The sequence below is a fragment of the Bos taurus genome, chromosome 20 (genome assembly GCF_002263795.3).
Source record: "Bos taurus isolate L1 Dominette 01449 registration number 42190680 breed Hereford chromosome 20, ARS-UCD2.0, whole genome shotgun sequence".
In the NCBI taxonomy this organism is placed as follows: Eukaryota; Metazoa; Chordata; class Mammalia; order Artiodactyla; family Bovidae; genus Bos; species Bos taurus.
Window position 1 is genome coordinate 9,305,215 of NC_037347.1, and position 21,021 is coordinate 9,326,235.

Below are 21,021 nucleotides of genomic sequence, written 5' to 3' on the forward strand. Positions count from 1 at the left end.
CCTGGGGGAAGTCCCTGGGTTCCATGAGATGTTTGTTCGCTCACCCTGCCAGGGGCAAGGGCCTAGGTGACTTGAACTGAATTGCTTCTTGAGCCCTACTGAATTAAATATTTTATTTCTGATATTTTCATTTGATAAGTAATTATTAAGTAAGGGATACCTTTTAGTGTTAGTTACTGCCTTTTTGTTTCTAGTTTTTTGTTTTTTGTTTTTGGCAGGAAGGTAGGGGAGCAGAATCAAGTTGAAACCAAGCACCTTGACCATCTCTCACATTATCTAGACACTTCTCTCATTAGCTGAGGTTTAGTTTTGCTGTGTCATTTCAGCTGTGGAGCTTTTTGGCTTGTTGCAGTAGTTTTCCAAATCCTGCTCTTGGAGCTTGATGGAGATTTTCTGAGGCCTGATTTCCTGTTCGCATATCTGTGACATATATTCATTCACTAGATTTCATAATGACTGTCTGTTGACAGTTCTAGAGGTGGGTCTGGCCTGTGTATATCATCTTCCTTTAGTCTTAGTATATGTGTGTACAAAGCTTGCCTTCACATTTTTTCTGTTATTGTTTTATAGCTTCTGGTGACAGACAAATAGAAGAAAATCTAAATATTTATATTCAGAATGGTTCCTAGGTTAATTTTTCCTAATCCCTTCTATTATTTCCATACATGGTATTGGTCATCTCTCCCTATTTTTCTTTTTTAAATGTGGGAAACAAAAACAGTTTCAGCCTGTGCTTTCCAGATCACTTCTTTTAGGAAATAAAATAATAACTTGTATCTAGTTCTTTAAGAATTATATAGATTAGATAAGGTATGCAGATGGTCCTACATCCAGAAAGAGCTTAACATTGACTGAATGGTTAACATTGATGTACAGTTAACACAGAAATCATGAAAAACTGAAACCATCTAATAATTTCTCATCTAAATCTCCCAGAGTTCAATAGAGGATCCATCTTTCCTTCAGAGACCTTCCTCATCCAACTTTGACCCAGAGACTACCCTGCTTTATAAGAGGCTTCTTTCCTAGCACATCACTACTATAGATTTTATGATCATTAAAAAGATTATCATTTTCTTTCTCAGAATTTTATAAAATTTGAAGCTGTGTTACTTTGATGTACACCAGGTTAAAATTATCTTCCTGAAAAAAATGGATTTTTGATCATTATGTAATGACCATCTAACCTGAAAAAGAAAAGCTTTTTACTTTAAATCTGTTGTGTCTGATATTAATATAGCTGCACGAGCTTTCTTTTGGCTACTTTTTTGCCTAGTACATTTTTCATACAGATATTTTTAACTCTTCACGTGTTCATATGATTTATATAGCTGGATTATGTGTTTTTAAAACTGATCTGGCAATTGTCATGTTTGTAATTGGAAAGTTTAGTGCATTTACATTGTCATTTTATGATCAGTGGTTTATTTGGATTTATTTCTGCCATGTTTTGTGATTTGTCCCATCTTTGTTCTTTTTTTTCCTATCTTCTCATCAATTAGTTGTGGTATTTTTGTTTTTTGCATTTTCCCCCTCCAAAAATTATATCCTCTATTTCTACTCTTTTAGAATGGTAGATTTTACCATTCTAACTCTACATCTTTTAGATGATTGCTTCATAACTTCCAGGGTACATATTTACCTTAAATTCTAGGGTTAATCACACTCTGCTGTCCTTTAGTCCCATCACATAACCCCCAACCATAGGTTACTAATATTAAAGTTTTGTCCTTTAAAACATGTAAACACATAAGACGTTATTATTTTAAACAATTTCCCTCAGACCGAATCAATTTTATTTACCTAGCATTCTTTATAGCATCTCAAGTCTTTTTTAAAGGATCATTTTCCGTTTTCCAAAAACACGTCTTCTAAAAAACACAACTTGTAAAAATCTTCTTTAGTGATACGTGTTGCTAATAAATTCAGTTTTTGTTTTAAAATGTCTTTATTTTTCCATTAAACTTAAAAGATAGTTTTGTTGGATGTGCAATTCTCTTTTGATTGTATTTACTCCCAGCATGTTGTTCTACTGTTTTCTCTTGTTTCTAGTGAGAAAGCACCTGTTGGTATAGTTGCTTTTCTTTACCTTCTGGCCTCTTATTCTTCAGTTTAAGTGTAATGTATCATGGTGTGGGTTTAATTTTAATTAATTGACTTGAGATTTTTTTTTGTTTCCTGAATCTGAGAATAGGTGATTTCTATCAGTTCTAAAAAACACTTGGCTATTAGCTCATCATGTACCAACTCTCCCCATTCTCTTTATTAACAATGTCTTCTGGAAATTCAAGTTCATGTATTTTAGACCTTACTATTCTATTTTCTGGGCTTCCCTGGTAGCTCAGCTTAAAGAATCTGCCTGCAATGCAGGAGACCCCGGTTTGATTCCTGGGTCAGGAAGATCCCCTGGAGAAAGGATAGGCTACCCACTTCAGTATTATTATTCAGTAATTATTATTATTATTATTCAGTATTCAGTATTCCCTTCCTGGGCTTCCCTGGTGGCTCATATGGTAAAGAAGCTGCCTGTAATGTAGGAGACCCGGGTTTGATCTCTGGGTTGGGAAGATCCCCTGGAGGAGGGCATGGCAACCCATTCCAGTATTCTTGCCTAGAGAATCCCCATGGACAGAGGAGCTTGGCAGGCTGCAGTCCATGGGGTCACAAATCAGACACAACTGAGTGACTATCAGCAGAGCATATTCTGTTTTCTATATCTCTTAATGCCCTTTTTATACTTTTCGTTTATATTAATCTCTGCTGCAGTCTTCTTCTGTCTTGTAATTCCTTTTAGATCTTTCAGGTTGGTAATTCTCACCTTACTTGTATCTGATCTGCTCTTTAACTTGCTGAATTCCTTTTGTACAATTTTGTCAACATGTTATTTACATAAACTATACCACATATACTCACAGTGTGCATTTTGACAAGCTTTGACATATGTGTGTGTGCGTCTGTCCCTGAGCTCATCACGGGTCAGGAGGAGCAGCACGCCTGTTGCCCAGCCCCACGTCTCTCCTCCTCCTCTGTAGCCCTCTCCTGCTCTTCCTGCCCACCTTCCCAGGAAACTGCTGGTATTGTTTGTTATCGTAGATTAGTATGTATTTCCTATGATTTTATGTAGTAAAATCAACTCTCTAAACCCCTTAAACCTCAGTTCTCAAGTTGGTGTGTCTCATATGGCATGGGAAGTGTGGATTAGGGCCTCAGGTGTGAGGCTGACCGTGTGGCCTAGAATCCTCAGGGGACGGCATCCTCGCTGCTTCCCTTTGCAGGGTCTGTTATTTTCCAGTTCACCTTCTCTGCTGGTGTAACCCTAGGCAGTCCAGGCTTTACCCAATGATCTGTGAAACAGCTTCCCACCTTACAAAGGCCTTGGTTCTGTCCGTGACCTGAAAGTCATTGAAACCACAGCTGTGTGTCAGTGGGGTCAGCAAATGCTCAGATGACCGCCTCCCTCAGTAGTCCCTTAAACACACGAGGCTTGTGCTTCTGTCTTGCCTTTAGCCTCTGATGATTAGATTTATCTTCTTGAAAGCTCAGTCATATATTTAACAGTTTTTTTTTTAACATTTTATTTAGATGTTTTGTTTTTATAGTAGGGAGAATTTTTTTAAAGCTCTTCAGTCCACCTTATTGCTGAGATGGAATTCAGTTTAATACCATCATCTTCAAACTTAGCAGCAACATCCAAGACTTGTCTTGTGTTCCCTCCATGGTAGTTCTCAAACTAATTTACTCAAGTGCTTGCCAGGCTACCTCACAATCTCCTGGGGCTTTTGTTTAAAAATTTGTGTTTGCATGGTCTCATCTCAAATCTATGGAATTAGAGTCGCCTTCTGGGTGTGAAGCCTAGGAATCTGACATTTTAAAGTCTTAAAGCCTCTCAGGGTTTCAAATCCTTAACCAGGATTATACTTCAAATAGTGTGGGGGTCCTCAATAAAATCCTTTATGTCCTTAGACTATCAGGGATTTTTTTCTTCAAACAAAAACAACAGTTTTATACTAACATAAATTTCATTTTCTAGACATATTTCCACATTGTCTGTACAGCTTTAAGTTTTGTTAAATGAAGGATTCAAATTTCAGACCCATTTTTCTTTAGAGTCTTTGTTGACCTCAACTGTCCACTGCAGTGTGTGTTCCTAAGGAGCTGAGTGACAGGCAAGCAGGCATCTTCTTTGGCACATCCCTTTGAATAAAACCTGGGCATCTGCTGGCCCCTCACTGAACTGTGACGTGTGGCTGTGACTGTCGAGCCCGCCGTCCAGAAGCCTGTGGTGTGGCCCGCTGCAGGCCGCAGCTGCCCTGGCTTTTGTGGCCATCCCTGCTCCGTGCAGTTTTCTGCTCCATCCGTCACGCCTCTGCTATCATGTGAGGTGGTTGGTGCATATTATATTTAGCAGTAAACCTTTCTCTGACTTACAGTATGCAGATATTACTCATCAGATACTGGCTCTACAGCTGTTGCCTTTTTTGAGGCCCCAGTTGATTTCACTTGACTGAAGCTATCTTGGTGTAAAAGATTAAAGTGGAATCTTGACTCGACACTACTGAAGCCACCTCTGTCCAAATGTTTAGCTGCATACTGTGCATTATATGAAACCCACAGAGAAATGGAGGTCATTTCAATTCGGCCAGTAGATCCAAATCCTGCATTTTTGGTTAAAATTTAAATTTTGAGTAAAGGGAGTTGATTCTTTATATTGCCTATCATCTCAACATAAGAGCCTTGATTATGAAGAGATCATAAAGATTTGGTGTCTTGGGAGTGCTGTTTAATGTCATTCTGTGAACAGTTAGATTTAACAATATTAGTTATAACTAATATACAATACAATATAGTATAGTATAATATAACAATATTAGTTATAACTATAACAATATTAGTGTGAAGAGGTTTTAGGGACTTCTTTGTATGTGTGTATTTGTGTTTTAAAATTTTTAAATCACATGGTTTCAATCCCTTTAAGATAGTCATAAGAAAAATTAGTAACTTTTACATCATATCAGGTTTTAGTGGTTTTGCAGAGTTCCTTTCCCCTAATATCTAGAGTCATTGAGAGCATTACCCCAGGGAAAGAAAAGAGAAAAATACTGGTTAAGTGCACAGCAATAGGTCTTCAACAGATACTTAGCATTTGATTGATTCCCTGTTGCCTTTTTGCTTAATATTAATTTCTTTCACCAGGGAGAAAAAAAAATACTTGGAACTCCAACTTTTAGAGTTGGCTCGTGAACAACATGGGTTTGACCTGTGCAGGTTCACTTGTACGTGGATTGTTTTCAGTACAGCTTTACACGATGCAGGTGGGTGGATCCTCAGATGCAGAGAGCCAGCTGCGGGACTTGAGCATCCGCACGTTGTGGCATCTGCAGTGGGAGCTGAAACCAGTCCATGAGAGTGCCAAGGGGTAACTCTGCTTCTGTTTTCTTCCTCTCTTTCTTTCCTCCCTTTCTTACTGCCTTGCTTTATACCTTTTATTTATTTACTTAAATATACTGACTGCCTTTTATAGAACTCTTGCAGGAACTGAGAATATGTCAGTGAATTGTAAGTCCTAGCCTTCATGGTTTTTACTTCTAAGTATAAAAGACAGAAAAAAACAACAACAAACATAGACCAGTGTGTGTGGGCATTTGTAGATCACAGAAAATATTCTGGATTTTATTTTATTATTTTGTTTCAATATGCATTTGTTTGGCTGTGACAGGTCCATTTGCCGCACTTGGGATCTTTTTGGTTGCAGCATGTGGGATCTTTGGCTGTAGCTGGTAAACTCTTAGTTACAGCATGTGGGATCTATTTCCCTGACCAGGGATTGAACCCAGGCCCCCTCCATTGGCGGCATGGACTCTTAGCCTCTGGACCATCAGGGAAGCCCCTCTGGATTTTATTCCAAGTGTCATAGGAAACTGTTGGCTGGCTGAGACAAGAAAATAACAGGATCTGACTTATCTTTTAAGAGGCTCAGTCAGACTGCCGTGTAAAGATGGGGTTGTAGGTGTGGGGACAGTAGTTCAGGTGACTAGTCAGGAGGTGAGAGGTTAGCTGTGGTAATGGAGAAACATATAACTTTCAGATCTAACACTTATATGATTTGCTGGTACGTGGTTACAGAGAATGAAAAAGAATGGAATCAACAGTGGTGCCTTAGTTTTTGGCCTGAGTAAGCCAGTTAACATGCGGCCATTTCTGAGATGGGAAAGGTTTGGAGGAAAGCAGGTTTGGAGTGGAAGATTGGAGAATTAAGAAGACAAGCAATGTTAAGATACCACAGGAAATGTCACCTATGCAGTTGGAAGTAAAAGTCTGGAGTTACAGGCAGAAGTCAGGGTAGGCACATATGTGTACAGTCAGTAGTCTGTAGATGATGATTAAAGCTATGGGGAGGGAGAGAATGAGATTCCCATGGAGCGAGCAGATGGTGTAGAGTCTGCTCCTCAGGGCACGTCAGCATCAAGAAGTCAAGAAGAGTACCTGCAAAGGAACCCAAGAAAGAGAAAGAGAACGTTTCATGAAGGATAGAATGGTCAACTGTTGTTAGAGAAAGGTCAGGTAAGATGAGGATGAGAATTAACCACTGGATTTAACAAAGCGGAGGTGAACTTTGGTGTCAGTAGAGTGAGGAAACCAAAGCCTGATTTGAGTGGGTTCAAGAGAGGATGGAACTAGGGAAGTGGTGACACTTGTATTGGGGAAGACTCCTTGGAAGCAGAGCAGAGAAGTAGCTGGAGAGGAGACAAGAGGAGGTCACAGGAAGTTTTTGCCGTTTTTGGTTTTTGTTTGTTTAGTGAACTACATCCTTTGTTTAGGAAAAGAAGAGTTGAGGCAGAGTCTGTGGATACAGATGCTGGTAGCCTGGTAGGCCTGATAGCATAGGGTTCCCATGATTGCTTCTGTTTTATACTGAGGGAAATAAGACACAAGCCGTGAGCTGAGAGAGAGAGGAGAAGGGCAAGGGAGCACACACACTGTTAAGTTCTAGAAGCAGCGAGAAGGCATGAAATAATTATTTTGGAGAGTATGTTGCCTGTTATTCTAGACCTTTTTAGACTCTGAGATAACAGTGTAATCTCAGGAATACCAAGTGTGTGTATGGATGTTCTGGTAAAAGGAACCAGAATAGGAATAGTTGAGGCTGAAAATCACTTATTGTAGCCAGAGTGCCTTGCCGTCTGATTTGTCCAGGGGATGTGTAAAAGTCATTTCATAAGTTCCAACTGAAAACATTTTTGAACAGTTGATGAAAGTGAAAGAGGAGAGTGAAAAAGTTGACTTAAAGCTCAACATTCAGAAAACTAAGATCATGGCATCTGGTCCCATCACTTCATGGGAAATAGATGGGGAAACAGTGGAAATGGTGTCAGAGTTTATTTTTTTTGGCTTCAAAATCACTGCAGATGGTGATTGCAGCCATGAAATTAAAAGACGCTTACTCCTTGGAAGGAAAGTTATGACCAATCTAGATAGCATATTCAAAAGCAGAGACATTACTTTGCCAACAAAGGTCTGTCTAGTCAAGGCTCTGGTCTTTCCAGTGGTCTTGTATGAATGTAAGAGTTGGACTGTGAAGAAAGCTGAGCGCTGAAGAATTGATGCTTTTGAACTGTGGTGTTGGAGAAGACTCTTGAGAGTCCCTTGGACTGTTAGGAGATCCAGCCAGTCCATTTGAAAGGAGATCAGCCCTGGGTGTTCATTGGAAGGACTGATGCTAAAGCTGAAACTCTAATACTTTGGCCACCTCATGCAAAGAGTTGACTCATTGGAAAAGACTCTGATGCTGGGAGGATTGGGGGCAGGAGGAGAAGGGGACGACAGAGGATGAGATAGCTGGATGGCATCACCATCTCGATGGACATGAGTTTGAGTGAACTCCGGGAGTTGGTGATGGACAGGGAGGCCTGGCATGCTGCAATTCATGGGGTTGCAAAGAGTTGGACACGACTGAGCAACTGAACTGAACTGAATATCAGTTTATTTATCTGGTTCAAAATACAGATGGAATGAATGTGTAAGCAGTGAAGAATCTCCTTTTCTTGGCCACTACCGTCTAATTCCTTTCATTGGAGTCTGTCAATAATAACACTTTCTTGTGTCTTCTTCCAGAGATATTTTACGGGTCCATTTTTAAAAAGCTTAATCTATGCTGGGGTTTTTAAAACAATCCTTTCTCCAATCAAGTAAATATTAAAAAAAAATTATACTAATATTTCTCTATTCTCTTTATTTATTAAGAATAATTTTTAAAAAGAGCATCCCTTTTAATACTGACTTCATAATGTTGACAGCCATCTGGCAGGAGCTGCATTTGTTAGATTTTTCTTTAGAAATATGTATAGTTAACAAGGTTCTTTTTGCTTCTTTGTCTTCACAGCTGATCTAGCATCTTTGATGGATAAAACGTATGAGAGAAAGCTGCCTGTTAGTTCTTTAACAATATCACGGGTAAGAAAACTTATATTTTCAAGGAAGAAAGAGAAAGAAAGCAAGAAAGACTGTTTATATATATGAGGCTGTGTAAATAAAGACCATCTTTTATAGGAAATATTTTTCCAGAGTATCTTATGTTTTTATAATTACTAATAGATATTTTATGATGAAGTAGTAAATTTCTTTGACAGGAACAAAAGATAATAAATTTACCAGACTCTGATGTCAGTGATCAGTGTTGTTTATTTAACTTAATTTTTCCAGGATACGATATGATACCATCATTTTTTTCAAAGTTGATATACTTTTCAAAGTGGTAGTATTCACTTGTTAATATTGGAAGTAAATTTGGTAGTTGAGAAAGTCTGTAAAAGACTTTAACTTTAGGCTGCTACAGAGCATTAGATGGGAGAATAATCTTAGGCTAGGAATCAAGAATAGAAATTGATCCATTGACCATTACTGATGAGCTTCTATGCCAGCTGTTTACTAGTTTCTTAACATCGTCTCACTATTCTCATAGCAGCCATGTAAGATAAACATTGTTGTCTCCATTTTGCATGTAAGGCTCAGAATGATGACTCTCCCAATTTTACATAGTTCATAGGTAGAAAAATTGGGCTTTAAACCCAGATCTCTGTGGCATTAGAGTTCTCTTCTGTTGCCTCCCAGAAATCGACCTGATCTTGTCTTCATGAATTTCCTTTGTGACATGGGGCAACTGTGGCCTCTCTCAATTTCATTCAGTATGGAGACAGTAGTATCTTCCTCACAAGGCTTATGTGATGCTAAATTGAGATCTTAGTTGTGAAAACTATTTGTAGAAATTAATGACACCATAAAATTGAAAAGATTGTTAAATCGATGAGAGGAAAAATAAAGAAACCATCATCCCTTTTAGTCTCAGTGCTTTTTTCTGCTCCTTGATACTTTCCTTTTAGTGGGCAAACTGTTTAGCTTGATCATAACCTAGTAATTTTCATGTTGGAGAGGAGCTGAAAGACCAGTGGTTCATCCCTTATGTGATGGATGAAATCTCTGGCCGTAATGCCTGGTGTTTGTTTAGGCTGCACTTGAGAGTTTAAAGAGCTTTCACAGAAGAGCTTTCACGTACATTTTCTGGTTGGAGCTTCATACTCTTCAGCACAGGTGCCTTTATTCTGTTTATGCAGACAAGCAACCAGGATCCAGAGAGACTGTGTCATCTGTTTATGCCACACAGCATGCAATCAGGAGAGCTAGTTTTCAGTCTCGGGTCCTGTGTTTGAACTATATTTTATCCGCTCCTTAATAAGATTTCTAAATAAAATCTAGTAAGTCCTCCAAAGAGGACTCAGAAGTCTCTCCTCTTTACTCTCCTCTCCATCCTCCTGAAGTCTTAACTTTATTCACTACATCCATTATTTCCTACTTCATCCTTTTTGCCTCTGAGTCTTTAGAGTACAATTCATCCCCAGGCTTCCCTGGTGGCTTAGGCAGTAAAGCGTCTGCCTGCAATTCAGAAGACCTGGGTTCAATCCCTGGGTTGGGAAGATCCCCTGGAGAAGGAAATGGAAACCCACTCCAGTATTCTTGCCTGGAAAATCCCAAGGATGGAGGAGCCCAGTAGACTATAGTCCATGGGGTCACAAAGAGTTGGACACCGCTGAGCGACTTCACTTCACCCCCATACGAGTCTTTTCTGTTTCTCAGATTTAGAGTTAAGGAGCACACTGGGGTATTTTGGGGGTCAAAAGGAGACTTGGTTGGTAGACAGTAATAAGTTGACTGCTCCGTAGCAGAACCAAATCAGATAGGAAAAATGGATGTAAGACCAAGTTCTCTAAATTTGGATTTTCCTCTTTTGGGTCATGTTTTTTCAGCCATTAGAGTCTTCATTTTCTGAACTATTGTGTTTCCATGTATTTGGAACTTGGAAAACAGAGAAAGTATCAGGATTTAAAGATAAAGGAAAATATCAGTGACTAATTGTAGAGTAGGAAGAGCCCTTTCTTGTTCGGAGCGGGGTTTGTGTTTAGTTTTCAAACAGTTTTTCTAACCAAGGATATCTACATATAGAAAAAGAGAGGCCATTGTAGATTCTTGTTGGTATTAGGATAAAGTGGTATGAAGGGTGGAGCCATAGTACATGAACCCTGTCCTAATAAAACGACTGGTTTATCTTTAAGGTCAGTATGTGACTTAGGCTCAATATATGACATAATTTGTATTCAACCAAGGGTTTCTTTTTCCGTCTTTCAGTTTGTGGACAACATTTCATCTCGAGAAGAGATAGACCATGCAGAGTATTACCTTTACAAGTAAGTTTTTCATTTCATTTGACTATATTCTCATCCCTTTTTAATAACGAAAGATCATAAGTGCTGTATATAATGTTCAGTATCTTGCTTTTAAAGTTTGTGCTTTGGCGATCTTTCCGTATCAGTGTGCAGAGAGGCTCGTCTTTTTTTTATAACTGCAGCTTATTCCATACTATGAATATGTCACGTTATTTACTTATTTTTGGCTGCGCTTGGTCTTCATTGCTGTGTGTAGGCTTTCTTTAGTTGTGGTGAGTGAGGCTGCTCTTTATTCTGGTGTGCAGGCTTCTCACTGATGACTTCCCTTGTGGGGCACAGGCTCTAGGCATGCGGGCTTCGGTAACTGCAGCACGCGGGCTCCGTAGCTGTGGCCTGTGGCCCTAGAGTGTGCAGGCTCCACTAGTTGTGGCACACGGGCTTTGTTGCTCTGAGGCACGTGGACTTTTCCTGGACAGAACTGAACTCGTAACCCCTACACTGGCAGGTGGATTCTTATCCACCGTACCACCAGGGAAGTCCCGAGTATGTTATTTAAATCAGTTCCCTACTGTAGGGCCTTCTTTGTTGTTTTTACTTTTGTATGATGTACAACACAGCCATTAATAATCTTTTACGTTAGTAATTTTGCACACTGTTCTCATAAGTATGTATATTTAATATATATATATGTAGATGTAGTGATAACATATGTATTGACATATATACATATTTAGTTTCAATAACTTTTGCCAAAGTTGCCCAATAGAGGTATTTTCATACTACTGAATTTTTGTTACTGATAGGAGAACAAAATTTGTCTATCTCTTCTCTCCCTTTTTTATTTAGCTGGAAATATACTTTTTAAGCCCCATTCAGCACCTATTTTCTTTATTTTTTTTAATTTTAAACTTTATTTTATATTGGGGTATAGCTGATTAACAGTGTTGTGATAGTTTCAGGTGAACAGCAGAGAGACTCAGCCATACACTTACATGTATCCATTCTCCCCTAGACTCCCTTCCCATCCAGGCTGCCACGTAACCCTGAGTAGTGCTCCATGTGCTATACAGTTTATCCTTGCTGGTTATCCATTTTAACTATAGCAGTGTGTACATGTCCATCCCAAACTCCCTGACTCTCCCTTACCTCTGGCAGCTGTAAGTTCATTTTCTAAGTCTGTAAGTCTCCTTTTGTTTTGTAGGAAAGTTCATTTGTATCATTTCTTTTTAGATTCCACATGTAAGAAATTCAGGTGGTATTTCTCCTTCTCTCTCTGACTTAATTCACTCAATGTGACAATCTCTTGGTCTGTCCACATTGCTGCACATGGCATTCTTTCATTCTTGTTAATGGCTGAGTAACATTCCATTGTATATATATACCACATCTTCTTTATCCATTCCTCTGTTGATGGACATTTAGGTTGCTTCCGTGTCTTCGCTGTTGTAAACAGCACTGCAGTGAACACTGGGTGTATGTTTCTTTTTGGATCATGTTTTCCTCCAGATATATGCCAGGAGTGGTGTTGCAGAGTCGTGTGGTAGCTCAATCTTAGTTTTTTAAGGAGTCTCTATTCTGTTCTCCATGGTGGCTTTACCAGTGTACATTTCCACCAGCAGTGTAGGAGGGTTTTCTTCTCTTCACACCCTCTCCAGCATTTATTGTTTGTGGATTTTTTGATGGTGGCCATTCTCGCTGGTGTAAGGTAGTTTTGATTTTGCATTTCTCTAATAATTAGCAGTGTTGAGCATCTTTTCATGTATCTCTTGGCCTTATGTATGTCTTCTTCGGGGAAATGTCTGTTTAGGTCTTCTGCCCATTTTTTGATTGGGTTATTTTGATGCTGTGGATGAGATGGCTGGATGGCATCACCAACTTGATGGACATGAGTTTGAGTGAACTCCGGGAGTTGGTGATGGACAGGGAGGCCTGGCATGCTGTGATTCATAGGGTCGCAAAGAGTCGGACATGACTGAGCGACTGAACTGAACTGAACTGATGCTGTTAAGCATCATGAGCTCTTTGTAAATTTTAGAGACTAATCCCTTGTCAGTTACATCATTTGCAAATACTTTCTCCCAATCTGTGGGTTGTCTTTCTGTTTTGTTTATTGTTTCATTTGCTATACAAAAGCTTTTGAGTTTAAAATTTGTATGGTGACACATAAAAGACAATGAATAGCCGAAGCAATCTTGAGAAGGAAAAATGGAGCTGGAGGAATCAGGCTCTTGGCTTCAGACTATACTACAAAGCTACAGTCATCAAAACAGTATGGTACTGGCACAAAAATAAAAATATAGATCAGTGGAACAGGGTAGAAAACCCAGAAATAAACCCATGCACCTATGGTCAATTAATCTATGACAAAGGAGGCAAGAGTACCCAATGTTAGACAGACGATCTCTTCAATAAATGGTGCTTGGAAAACTAGACAGCTGCATGTTAAAAATGAAACTTTTTAAAGATTTTGTAAAGATTATTCTTTAACACCATACACAAAAATAAGCTCAAAATACATGAAAGGCCTAAATATGAGACTGGACACTGTAAAACTCCTAGAGGAAAACATAGGCAGAACAGTCTCTGACATTGCAATAAGTTTTGTTTTTTTTTTTTGATCCATCTCTTAGAATAATAGAAATAAAAACAAAAATAAATGGGACCTATTTAAGCACTCTTTTCAGCTAACACCATTCCAAAATTTTTCTGCGTTGCTGCATTTGCTTCGTTCTTTCTCACAACTGGGAACAGTCCCACTGAACCTCAGGTGTACTCACTCCTGTGTACAAAGAAGCATGTCCATTCAAGTACCATCTGTACCACTAAAAACTGGAAGGACCGAAAGCTCATTATGTGAAAGATTGATCAAATCAATTATTTATTCTTGTAGTTGATTTTTCGTCTGTCAAATAACTGTCGAAGTGATACCTTAAAACTGACTTTTCATGTGATTCCTTACTGTGATTTTTAAAGCCTGATTTATGACTTGTCCCAATTCCTAGGCAGCAAGAAAAGATTCGGACTGAAATTTAAAATGTTTCCAGTAAGCGTTGCCTTAGAAGTTCCATTTGATCTTAACTCTGTTTTGATCAAGAGAGTTTTCAGTTATTTCCATCTGGGTATATTTTTTAAAGCCTTCTTTAGATTAGTGAAAATGTTTCCAATTTTTTCATATGTGATATTGCTAACTAGCAATGAGACTTCTTTTTTTTCTTTCTGAATTGGGTAGATTCTACCATCATTTTGGTGTTTTCTATTTAAATATAAATCTCAAGTAGATGAGATTCCTAACCTTAAAAAAAAGATTTTAAGTCTCAGATTGCCTTTCACAGTGTCCTAAGTTTAAATTCTAGGCCCTGAAATCATAATTGCAAGTGCCTTCCTACCCTTCCTGGGCTTCCCTGGTGGCTCTGATAGTAAATCTGCCTGCCTTGCAGTAGACCTGGGTTTGATCCCAGAGTCAGAAAGATCCCCTGGAGAAGGAAATGGCAACCCATTCCAATATTCTTGCCTGGAGAATTCCATGGACAGAGGAACCTGGTGGCCTATAGTCCATGAGATTACAAAGAGACATGACTGAGTGACTAACACTTTTTTCCTACCCTTCATTAAGATAAACACAAGTGAGTTCCTTGGTGAGAGCAGGGAATCCACCTTCCTTTAGTGGCTCTTTGACACTGTGGGGCTTCTTTGGTGGTTTTTGTCTGTGGTGAAAGCGGCATCTGGGCTAGCACCTTTGTTTGCTTTGTTCCTGGGAAATGCAGAAAATAGTTCCAATTTATAAAAGGAACTATTTTTAGAATTCTATTCAGGACATAGTGCCATGGTCTCAGAAGAAATATGTCCCAAGTTTACCTCTGCCTCTGAAGCATAGAACTGATTTCAGCATGTATTCACTGAGCACCCATCGTGTGCCCAGAATTTATCCAAAGTGTTGGGCATGTAGTGATGAATAAGTTAGACACTGTTCTTGTCTTCATACATTAAAGTTTAACTGAGAAATTTCAGTCCTCCCGAATGGCCTTCTTGATTAATTCTTCATATCACATCCAGTTTTGTGAAACCTGGAGTCTAATTGAAAGTCACAAAATCTCTATTTCCTATTTTTAGTTAGGTCATGTAGGATACTCTTGTTTTTGTCCATCTTAAATCTAAGCCATTGTGTAATTTGACATTCCATCCTTTGCTTAATCAAAACTAGTGTTCTCACCATGACTTAATCACTCTTTTATTTCTGTTCTTTCTCCTCCCATTGCCATGAAAATACAGCTCTATTTTACTCAGCTTTTTTTTTAAAGAAACATGCTTGTGACTTGATGATATTACTGTTGTCTGTGTGTGAGACTTGGTACAGCACCATAAAGCTGCATCAGCTTTAGATGATGGAGGTTGGCCAGTGTTCGTTCATCAGCTAAGTATCATCTGCTTTCCAGCCTTAGAGGATATACAAAATATAATAATGCCTCAGCAGAGTTACAGGTCAAGTTATGAACTCTTGGGGTTTCTCTCCTTTAATTGAAATCAGGAGTGTTAATCCTGAGGACCCCAAGAGCCTGTGGGATTTCCAGCAGTCTTCAGCATGCATAGTTGCAGTGCCTAGCATTTTGACACGGTATCATCTCGGAGTAAACAGTGGACGATATGGAAACATAGGAGCAATTAACAGTGGAGGATATGGAAACATAGGAGCAATTTATTAATCCTGCAACTAACACTGTCTTGCTGACTGGGCTGGAGGATTTCTCATTTCCCAGGAGGTATCCTTCTTGAGGGGAAGGCTGGCTGCCGCCTCTGCCACTGGTGCAAATCATTTCCTGCCTCAGCCTGTAGAGACCAGGCTCTGCAAGCAGAGTGTAATGGCTGCATTGCCACATCTTTGGTGATCAGATCTTCCCAGGGATTACATGAAGTCTGAGAGAGGTGGAGAAGTTTGAAAGCCTGGAGTGGTCCATGGAAAACTGGTTGAGCATCTGCCGTTAAGTCGGACGTACAAGTAAGCAGTTCCGAGCCCCACGGTTCAGGGTGTTTCTGACACATGCCAGTGTGTTAACCATCCTCTCGTCCCAGCAGAGACTCAGCCTTTGACTCTCCTGAAGTTTAAAAGTTTGGGGGCGTCAACATTAAAGAGTCCCAGGCATCTTTTAAGGAGACATACAGAGGCTGCTCTTTAGATTGTGCGAAAGTGAAAGTCGCTCAGTCCTGTCCGACTCTTTGTGACCCCATGGGCTATACAGTCCATGGAATTCTCCAGGCCAGAATACTGGAGTGAGTAGCCTTTCCCTTCTCCAGGGGATCTTCCCCACCCAGGGATCAAACCCGGGTCTCCCACATTGTAGGCAGATTCTTTACCAGCTGAGCCACAAGGGAAGCCCAAGGATACTGGAGCAGGTAGCCTGTCCCTTCTCCAGCAGATCTTCCTGATCCAGGAATCAAACCGGGGACTCCTGCATTGCAGGCAGATCCTTTACCAACTGAGCTATGAGGGAAGCCCCAGATAGCAGGAGGGAGAGCAAATACTCAGTCACCCCTGTTTGGGCCCCAAGCCTCCTCTCTGAGGACCCACAACCTTTTGACCAACTTCTGCGCTGCTACTTGTAAGTAAATACAAATACTAAGGAAAGAGAAATCATGCTTTAAACAGAATAATGTGAACTAAAGATAATTAAGTCAGTTAATTCTAGGAGCCGTATAGGTGGAGAATAAAGAATTTTTTTTTTTAATTTTTTAATTTTTTTTTACTTTACAATATTGTATTCATTCTGCCACACATCAACATGAATCCGTCACGGGCGTACATGTGTTCCCCATCCTGAATCCCCTTCCCACCTCCCTCCCTGTACCATCCCTCTGAGTCATCCCAGTGCACCAGCCCCAACCATCCTGTATCGAACCTGGACTGGCGATTCATTTCTTATATGATATTATACATGTTTCAGTGCCATTCCCCCAGATCGTCCTACCCTCTCCCTCTCCCATAGAATCCAAAAGACTGTTCTATACATCTGTGTTTCTTTTGCTGTCTCGCATACAGGGTTATCGTTACCATCTTTCTAAATTCCATATATATGCGTTAGTAAGAAATTTTTTTTTCAAAAAAACTTGATAATACGCTACAACAAACCCAAGAGTAAAAATGAGTAAAATAGTAAAAAAGCTAAATTGAAGTAAATAAAATATGAAAGCTAAGAAACAAGAGAACAAAACCTGCTAAGAACTGTTGGGCTGTGCAAAATAAACATGATTAAAATAAGAGAATAAAAAAGTAAAAAGCAAAATAAATCAAGATAAGAAGGACTTGAGCTGGGGATTTCATAACCTGTGTATAATGTGGCTGGGAGGTTAGGACAGCAGGCACAGGCCTGCTGTTGCAGGATACTCTCAGCAGGCTGAGTGATCAATCCCTTCATGAGTGGCTTGCAAACTGTCCTCCAAGGAGCCCTCGAGCGGGTCCCTCACAGGGGCCTCGGTGCGAGGCTGGGAGAGCAGCAGGCTGTGAGGGTCAGGCCAGGCAGCTCTGCCCCCAGCCCTTGGCTGCTGCTTCAGCCAGAAAAGCTGTGCCTCCAGCTGCTTTATGGATCATGTTGGCGGGAGAGAATTCAAGGGGGAGGTCTGTGAAGCTAGATGAGAATAAAATTACATTTTTATTTTCTCTCACCTTCCAGTAATATTTAGCATTGCTGTCCGTTGTGAATATTGACAGCAGACTACAGTACTGTTAGCAGTGTCTTTCTCATCAATAAAGATTTTTTTAATATCTTTTTATATTGATTTTCTTATATCTCATTGGATTTGTTGCCAGAATCTTGACAAATTATGCTCATCACTGCCTAGGACTTGCATTTATAATTAACTGTTGCTGGCTAGTGTTATTTCCTTTATTAATGGAGAAGCACATGTGACCATATCTCAGGGACTTTTTAATGTTTTGATAATTCTGTTTCACTATAACTGGTTTCCTTGATAATACTGTGTTTAAAACATTATGAGAAGGTGCCATCAGACTGCCTGAGAGTTCATGCTGCAAAAAAATGTTACAAACCTTGCTGTGAAGACCTGTTACTTGGATTTATTCCTGCTGCTTCCCCTAGGCCTTTTGAAGTTTTCTAGTTCTTTTTTTTTTTTTTTAAATAATTTTACTTATTTATTTTTGGCTGTGCTCGGTCTTTGTTGCTACACTCAGGCTCTGTCTGGTTGCGGCGAGCAGGGACTACTCTAGTTACAGTGTGCAGGCTTCTCGTTGCGGAGCACAGGCTCTAGGCACAAGGACCTTGGTCGTTGCAGCACACGCGCTCAGTAGTGCAGCTCACGGGCTCCAGAGCACAGGCTTAGTAGTTGCTTCACACCCTGTGGGATCTTCCCAGATCCGGGATCAAACCCCTGTCGCCTGCGTTGGCAGGCATATTCTGTACTACTGAGCCACCAGGGAAGCCCCTGTTGAGAAGAAGCCTTTCTTCTCTTATTTTAGGTTAAGCCTCCTAGAGTTAGCCAAGCATATGGGTGACATGTGGGAAGTGTAGATACAGGCGGTCTCTTGTCTCCCCACTGGAGCAGAAGAGGTCTGGGGAAGGCCCTGAGATGCTGTCCGAGCAGTGCTAGGACGGGCTTGGGCAGGAGCACCTCTGCTTGACTGTGGTGTCATCACCTCTGCCCCACTCCAGCCCCAGGTTGCAGAGGAGCCGCAGTCTTCTGCCCACAGTAGCAGCAGAGGTTGGCGTCCCGGAAGAGAAAGGTGAGGGCACAGCCCAGCACAGGACAGCTGAGAGGAGGAGGCTGCTCAGTGCTGGTGAGCGTGAGAAGGTGACTGCCAGTCCATGCTCTACATGTGTTAAGTACAGTTTTACATGTCCCATGTCAGTAAAAGGAATTCAGCAAATTTTTTTTCCCCGCCTTGGGCAAAGGATTAATTTTTGCTTTCTGCCCACATGCCCTCTCATTGGCTTTTGAAGGAAAAGGGCTGCCTACCTTTTGCCTTACTATTAATTTATAGTGCTGCTAAGAATCTGATCTGCATCTTGATTTGACTGACTCAAGAGACTGAGGCATGGAGATCCACTGAGCACACTCAGCACAGAAGGTGTGCAGGTAAGCCATGTCTGTCCTGCAGTGAGAAGGGAAACCACAAGGGCGAAATGTCAACAGCGGGACAGGGCTAGAAAAACCGAGGCAGTGCTTTCCCAGTGCAAGAATCGATAAGGATTTCAGATGGGGCTACAACTTATTTTTAAGAACACTGAGGCAGAAAGAATCCCGTGGAAACCAGAGTGGTGAGGCAGCGTGTCTCTCCTGGCCACCTGATGAGCAGTTCTGCGTTCAAGACCCTCCAGGTCAGTGTGTGCTGCCCACGTGCCGACGGGCGAGCCCTCAGGCAAGCTGCGTGTCTCCCTTCCAGGAGGCAGAGCTGCATGTCGTCGGTGAAACTGTGGCACCAGTAAAAGGTGTTGCTTCCACGGTTTATAACAAGCTTTAACAGTGGCTGTATTAGTATTTGATTACTACATTAACAGAATGCAGAACCAAGCCATAAAACTTCCTTCTTTCTGTGAGACATCCTCCTCTTCACTGAGGATGTTTGCAAATTGCATTTTTAAAGCCATATTTAGACTTTGAAATTATTGTAGCACGGTGGCAGTTTAGAGATGCATGAAATTAAACTTGCTTCTTTTACTATTCATGCATCAATAATCTAAACTGATAATTTAATCTGCAACATAAATGGTTAGTCCTGAAGGATAAGTGATAGAAATTTCTAACATTGACTTAGCATTTTATATTTTAAGAATACATTTTTTAAAAAGGTAGCCTTTCGGGTTTTAGCAAAAATGTCGGGAATGCTGCATTAATTGTCACACAATAAGAAAAGATCTCTGCAGAGCTCCATGAAAAGGTCTGTTTTTCTCAGAATGCAGCTCTCTGTTGTCATGGAGAGTGGCGTGCCACCCATTAATGAGAGGAAGTCAAGGTTGCGTGGCAGGCAATGTGCTGCCAGCATTTTCATCCATGCTGTACCTGGGCCTCAGGCGTCTTTCATCCATGGCTTAACTGACCTGGCATATACCAGGCGTCCCCAGTTGGAGACGGATGGCAGGTCAGGAACAGCTGGGGTGAGGCAGATGGCAGCCTGCACGTCTCCAGGTCCCAGGTTGGCAGCCAGCCTTGAAAAGGAAGGACCAAAATAGCTTCATTTTTCAATAAGCAAAAATATCCACATGGTTCCTTAGAAGGTGAGTACACTACCCCAGGCCTATGTTGTAAGAATCCATTTCTGCCTGTAGGAAGAGGGGAATGGGGGAGTTTATTAGGAGGGAATACTGTTCATGAGTTAAGCAGTAGTCATTTTTCTCTGAGGGCATAGAGATTGTGTTTTATAGCACTAAAAGGAATTTTAAAATCTTTCTGTTAGCATACTGCGAGATCTCATCATGTTTGAACATTATTAAGGAAAAAGCAAAGAGCTCAAGGGGCAGTAAATGAGTCTTAGAGCATTTTTTATAAACAGTTTCATACTTTAAATTGCCAAGTGCTTTTTGCAGTTCTTATTTGCTCATCCTTACCGCAGGCCTGGGAGAGAGTTAACTGTTAATGGCTCTACATGAGAGGATACCAGATTGTTAGGAGCATCGTCCACACCTTGCCAAAGTCCCGTGGAGACTCCACTCCTGACTTTGCACTTCTCTCCCTCTACTGATCTTGTTTTTTCAGCCTGGAGCCTGGTAATAGGAGTGTGGAGGTAACCTTCAAGGGTGTTTTCCTGGCTTTGGCTCTGACGTTCCACCCAGCTTGCCCGGAGTGATCTCACACATTGCTCTCTGATTTCTCTGCGGTAATGAATGGGTCCCTGGAGGCCCTTAACCTCGGAGTCCAAAGCGGTCCCTGTTGCTGCCGACATCTGTAGACAGGTCTTTGTAGAGACTTATGCTTTCATTTCTTTGGGGTAAATATCTATCTACATGTGGTAGGCGTACATTCCAGAGTGTTCCTACCATTGTCCAATCCCAACAGCAATTCCAGGGCCTCCATATTTTCGCCAGCAGAGGTGACCGTGCTAGCATGTGTTTAATGGTATCTGACTGTCGCTGTAGTTTTAATTTGTGTAAATATTTGCCTGATATTGAGCATCTTTTCATGTGCTTATCTTCAGTCCTTATCTGTTTAAATCTTTTGTCACATCTTTTATTGAATCATTTGTTTTCTTATTGAGTTTTGAAAACTTTTTCTCTTGTAATTTTATTTATCTTTTTATTCACTAATACTATTTTTCAAAGAGCAGTTTTTATTTTTGATGGAAGTCCAGTTTGTTATTAATAGT

At 40.5% G+C, this 21,021-nt stretch overlaps 1 protein-coding gene across 4 annotated transcripts in view; it reads left to right on the plus strand.

Moving 5' to 3' along the window:
• Nucleotides 1-21,021, plus strand: part of MRPS27 (mitochondrial ribosomal protein S27) — a 103,966-nt gene that overhangs the window by 18,591 nt on the left and 64,354 nt on the right. For all 4 annotated transcript variants that reach the window (XM_010816684.4, XM_010816685.4, XM_005221407.5 and 1 more), the window contains 2 exon segments: nucleotides 8,381-8,451; nucleotides 10,678-10,736. In XM_010816684.4, coding sequence (XP_010814986.1) covers nucleotides 8,381-8,451; nucleotides 10,678-10,736 — 130 coding nt within the window.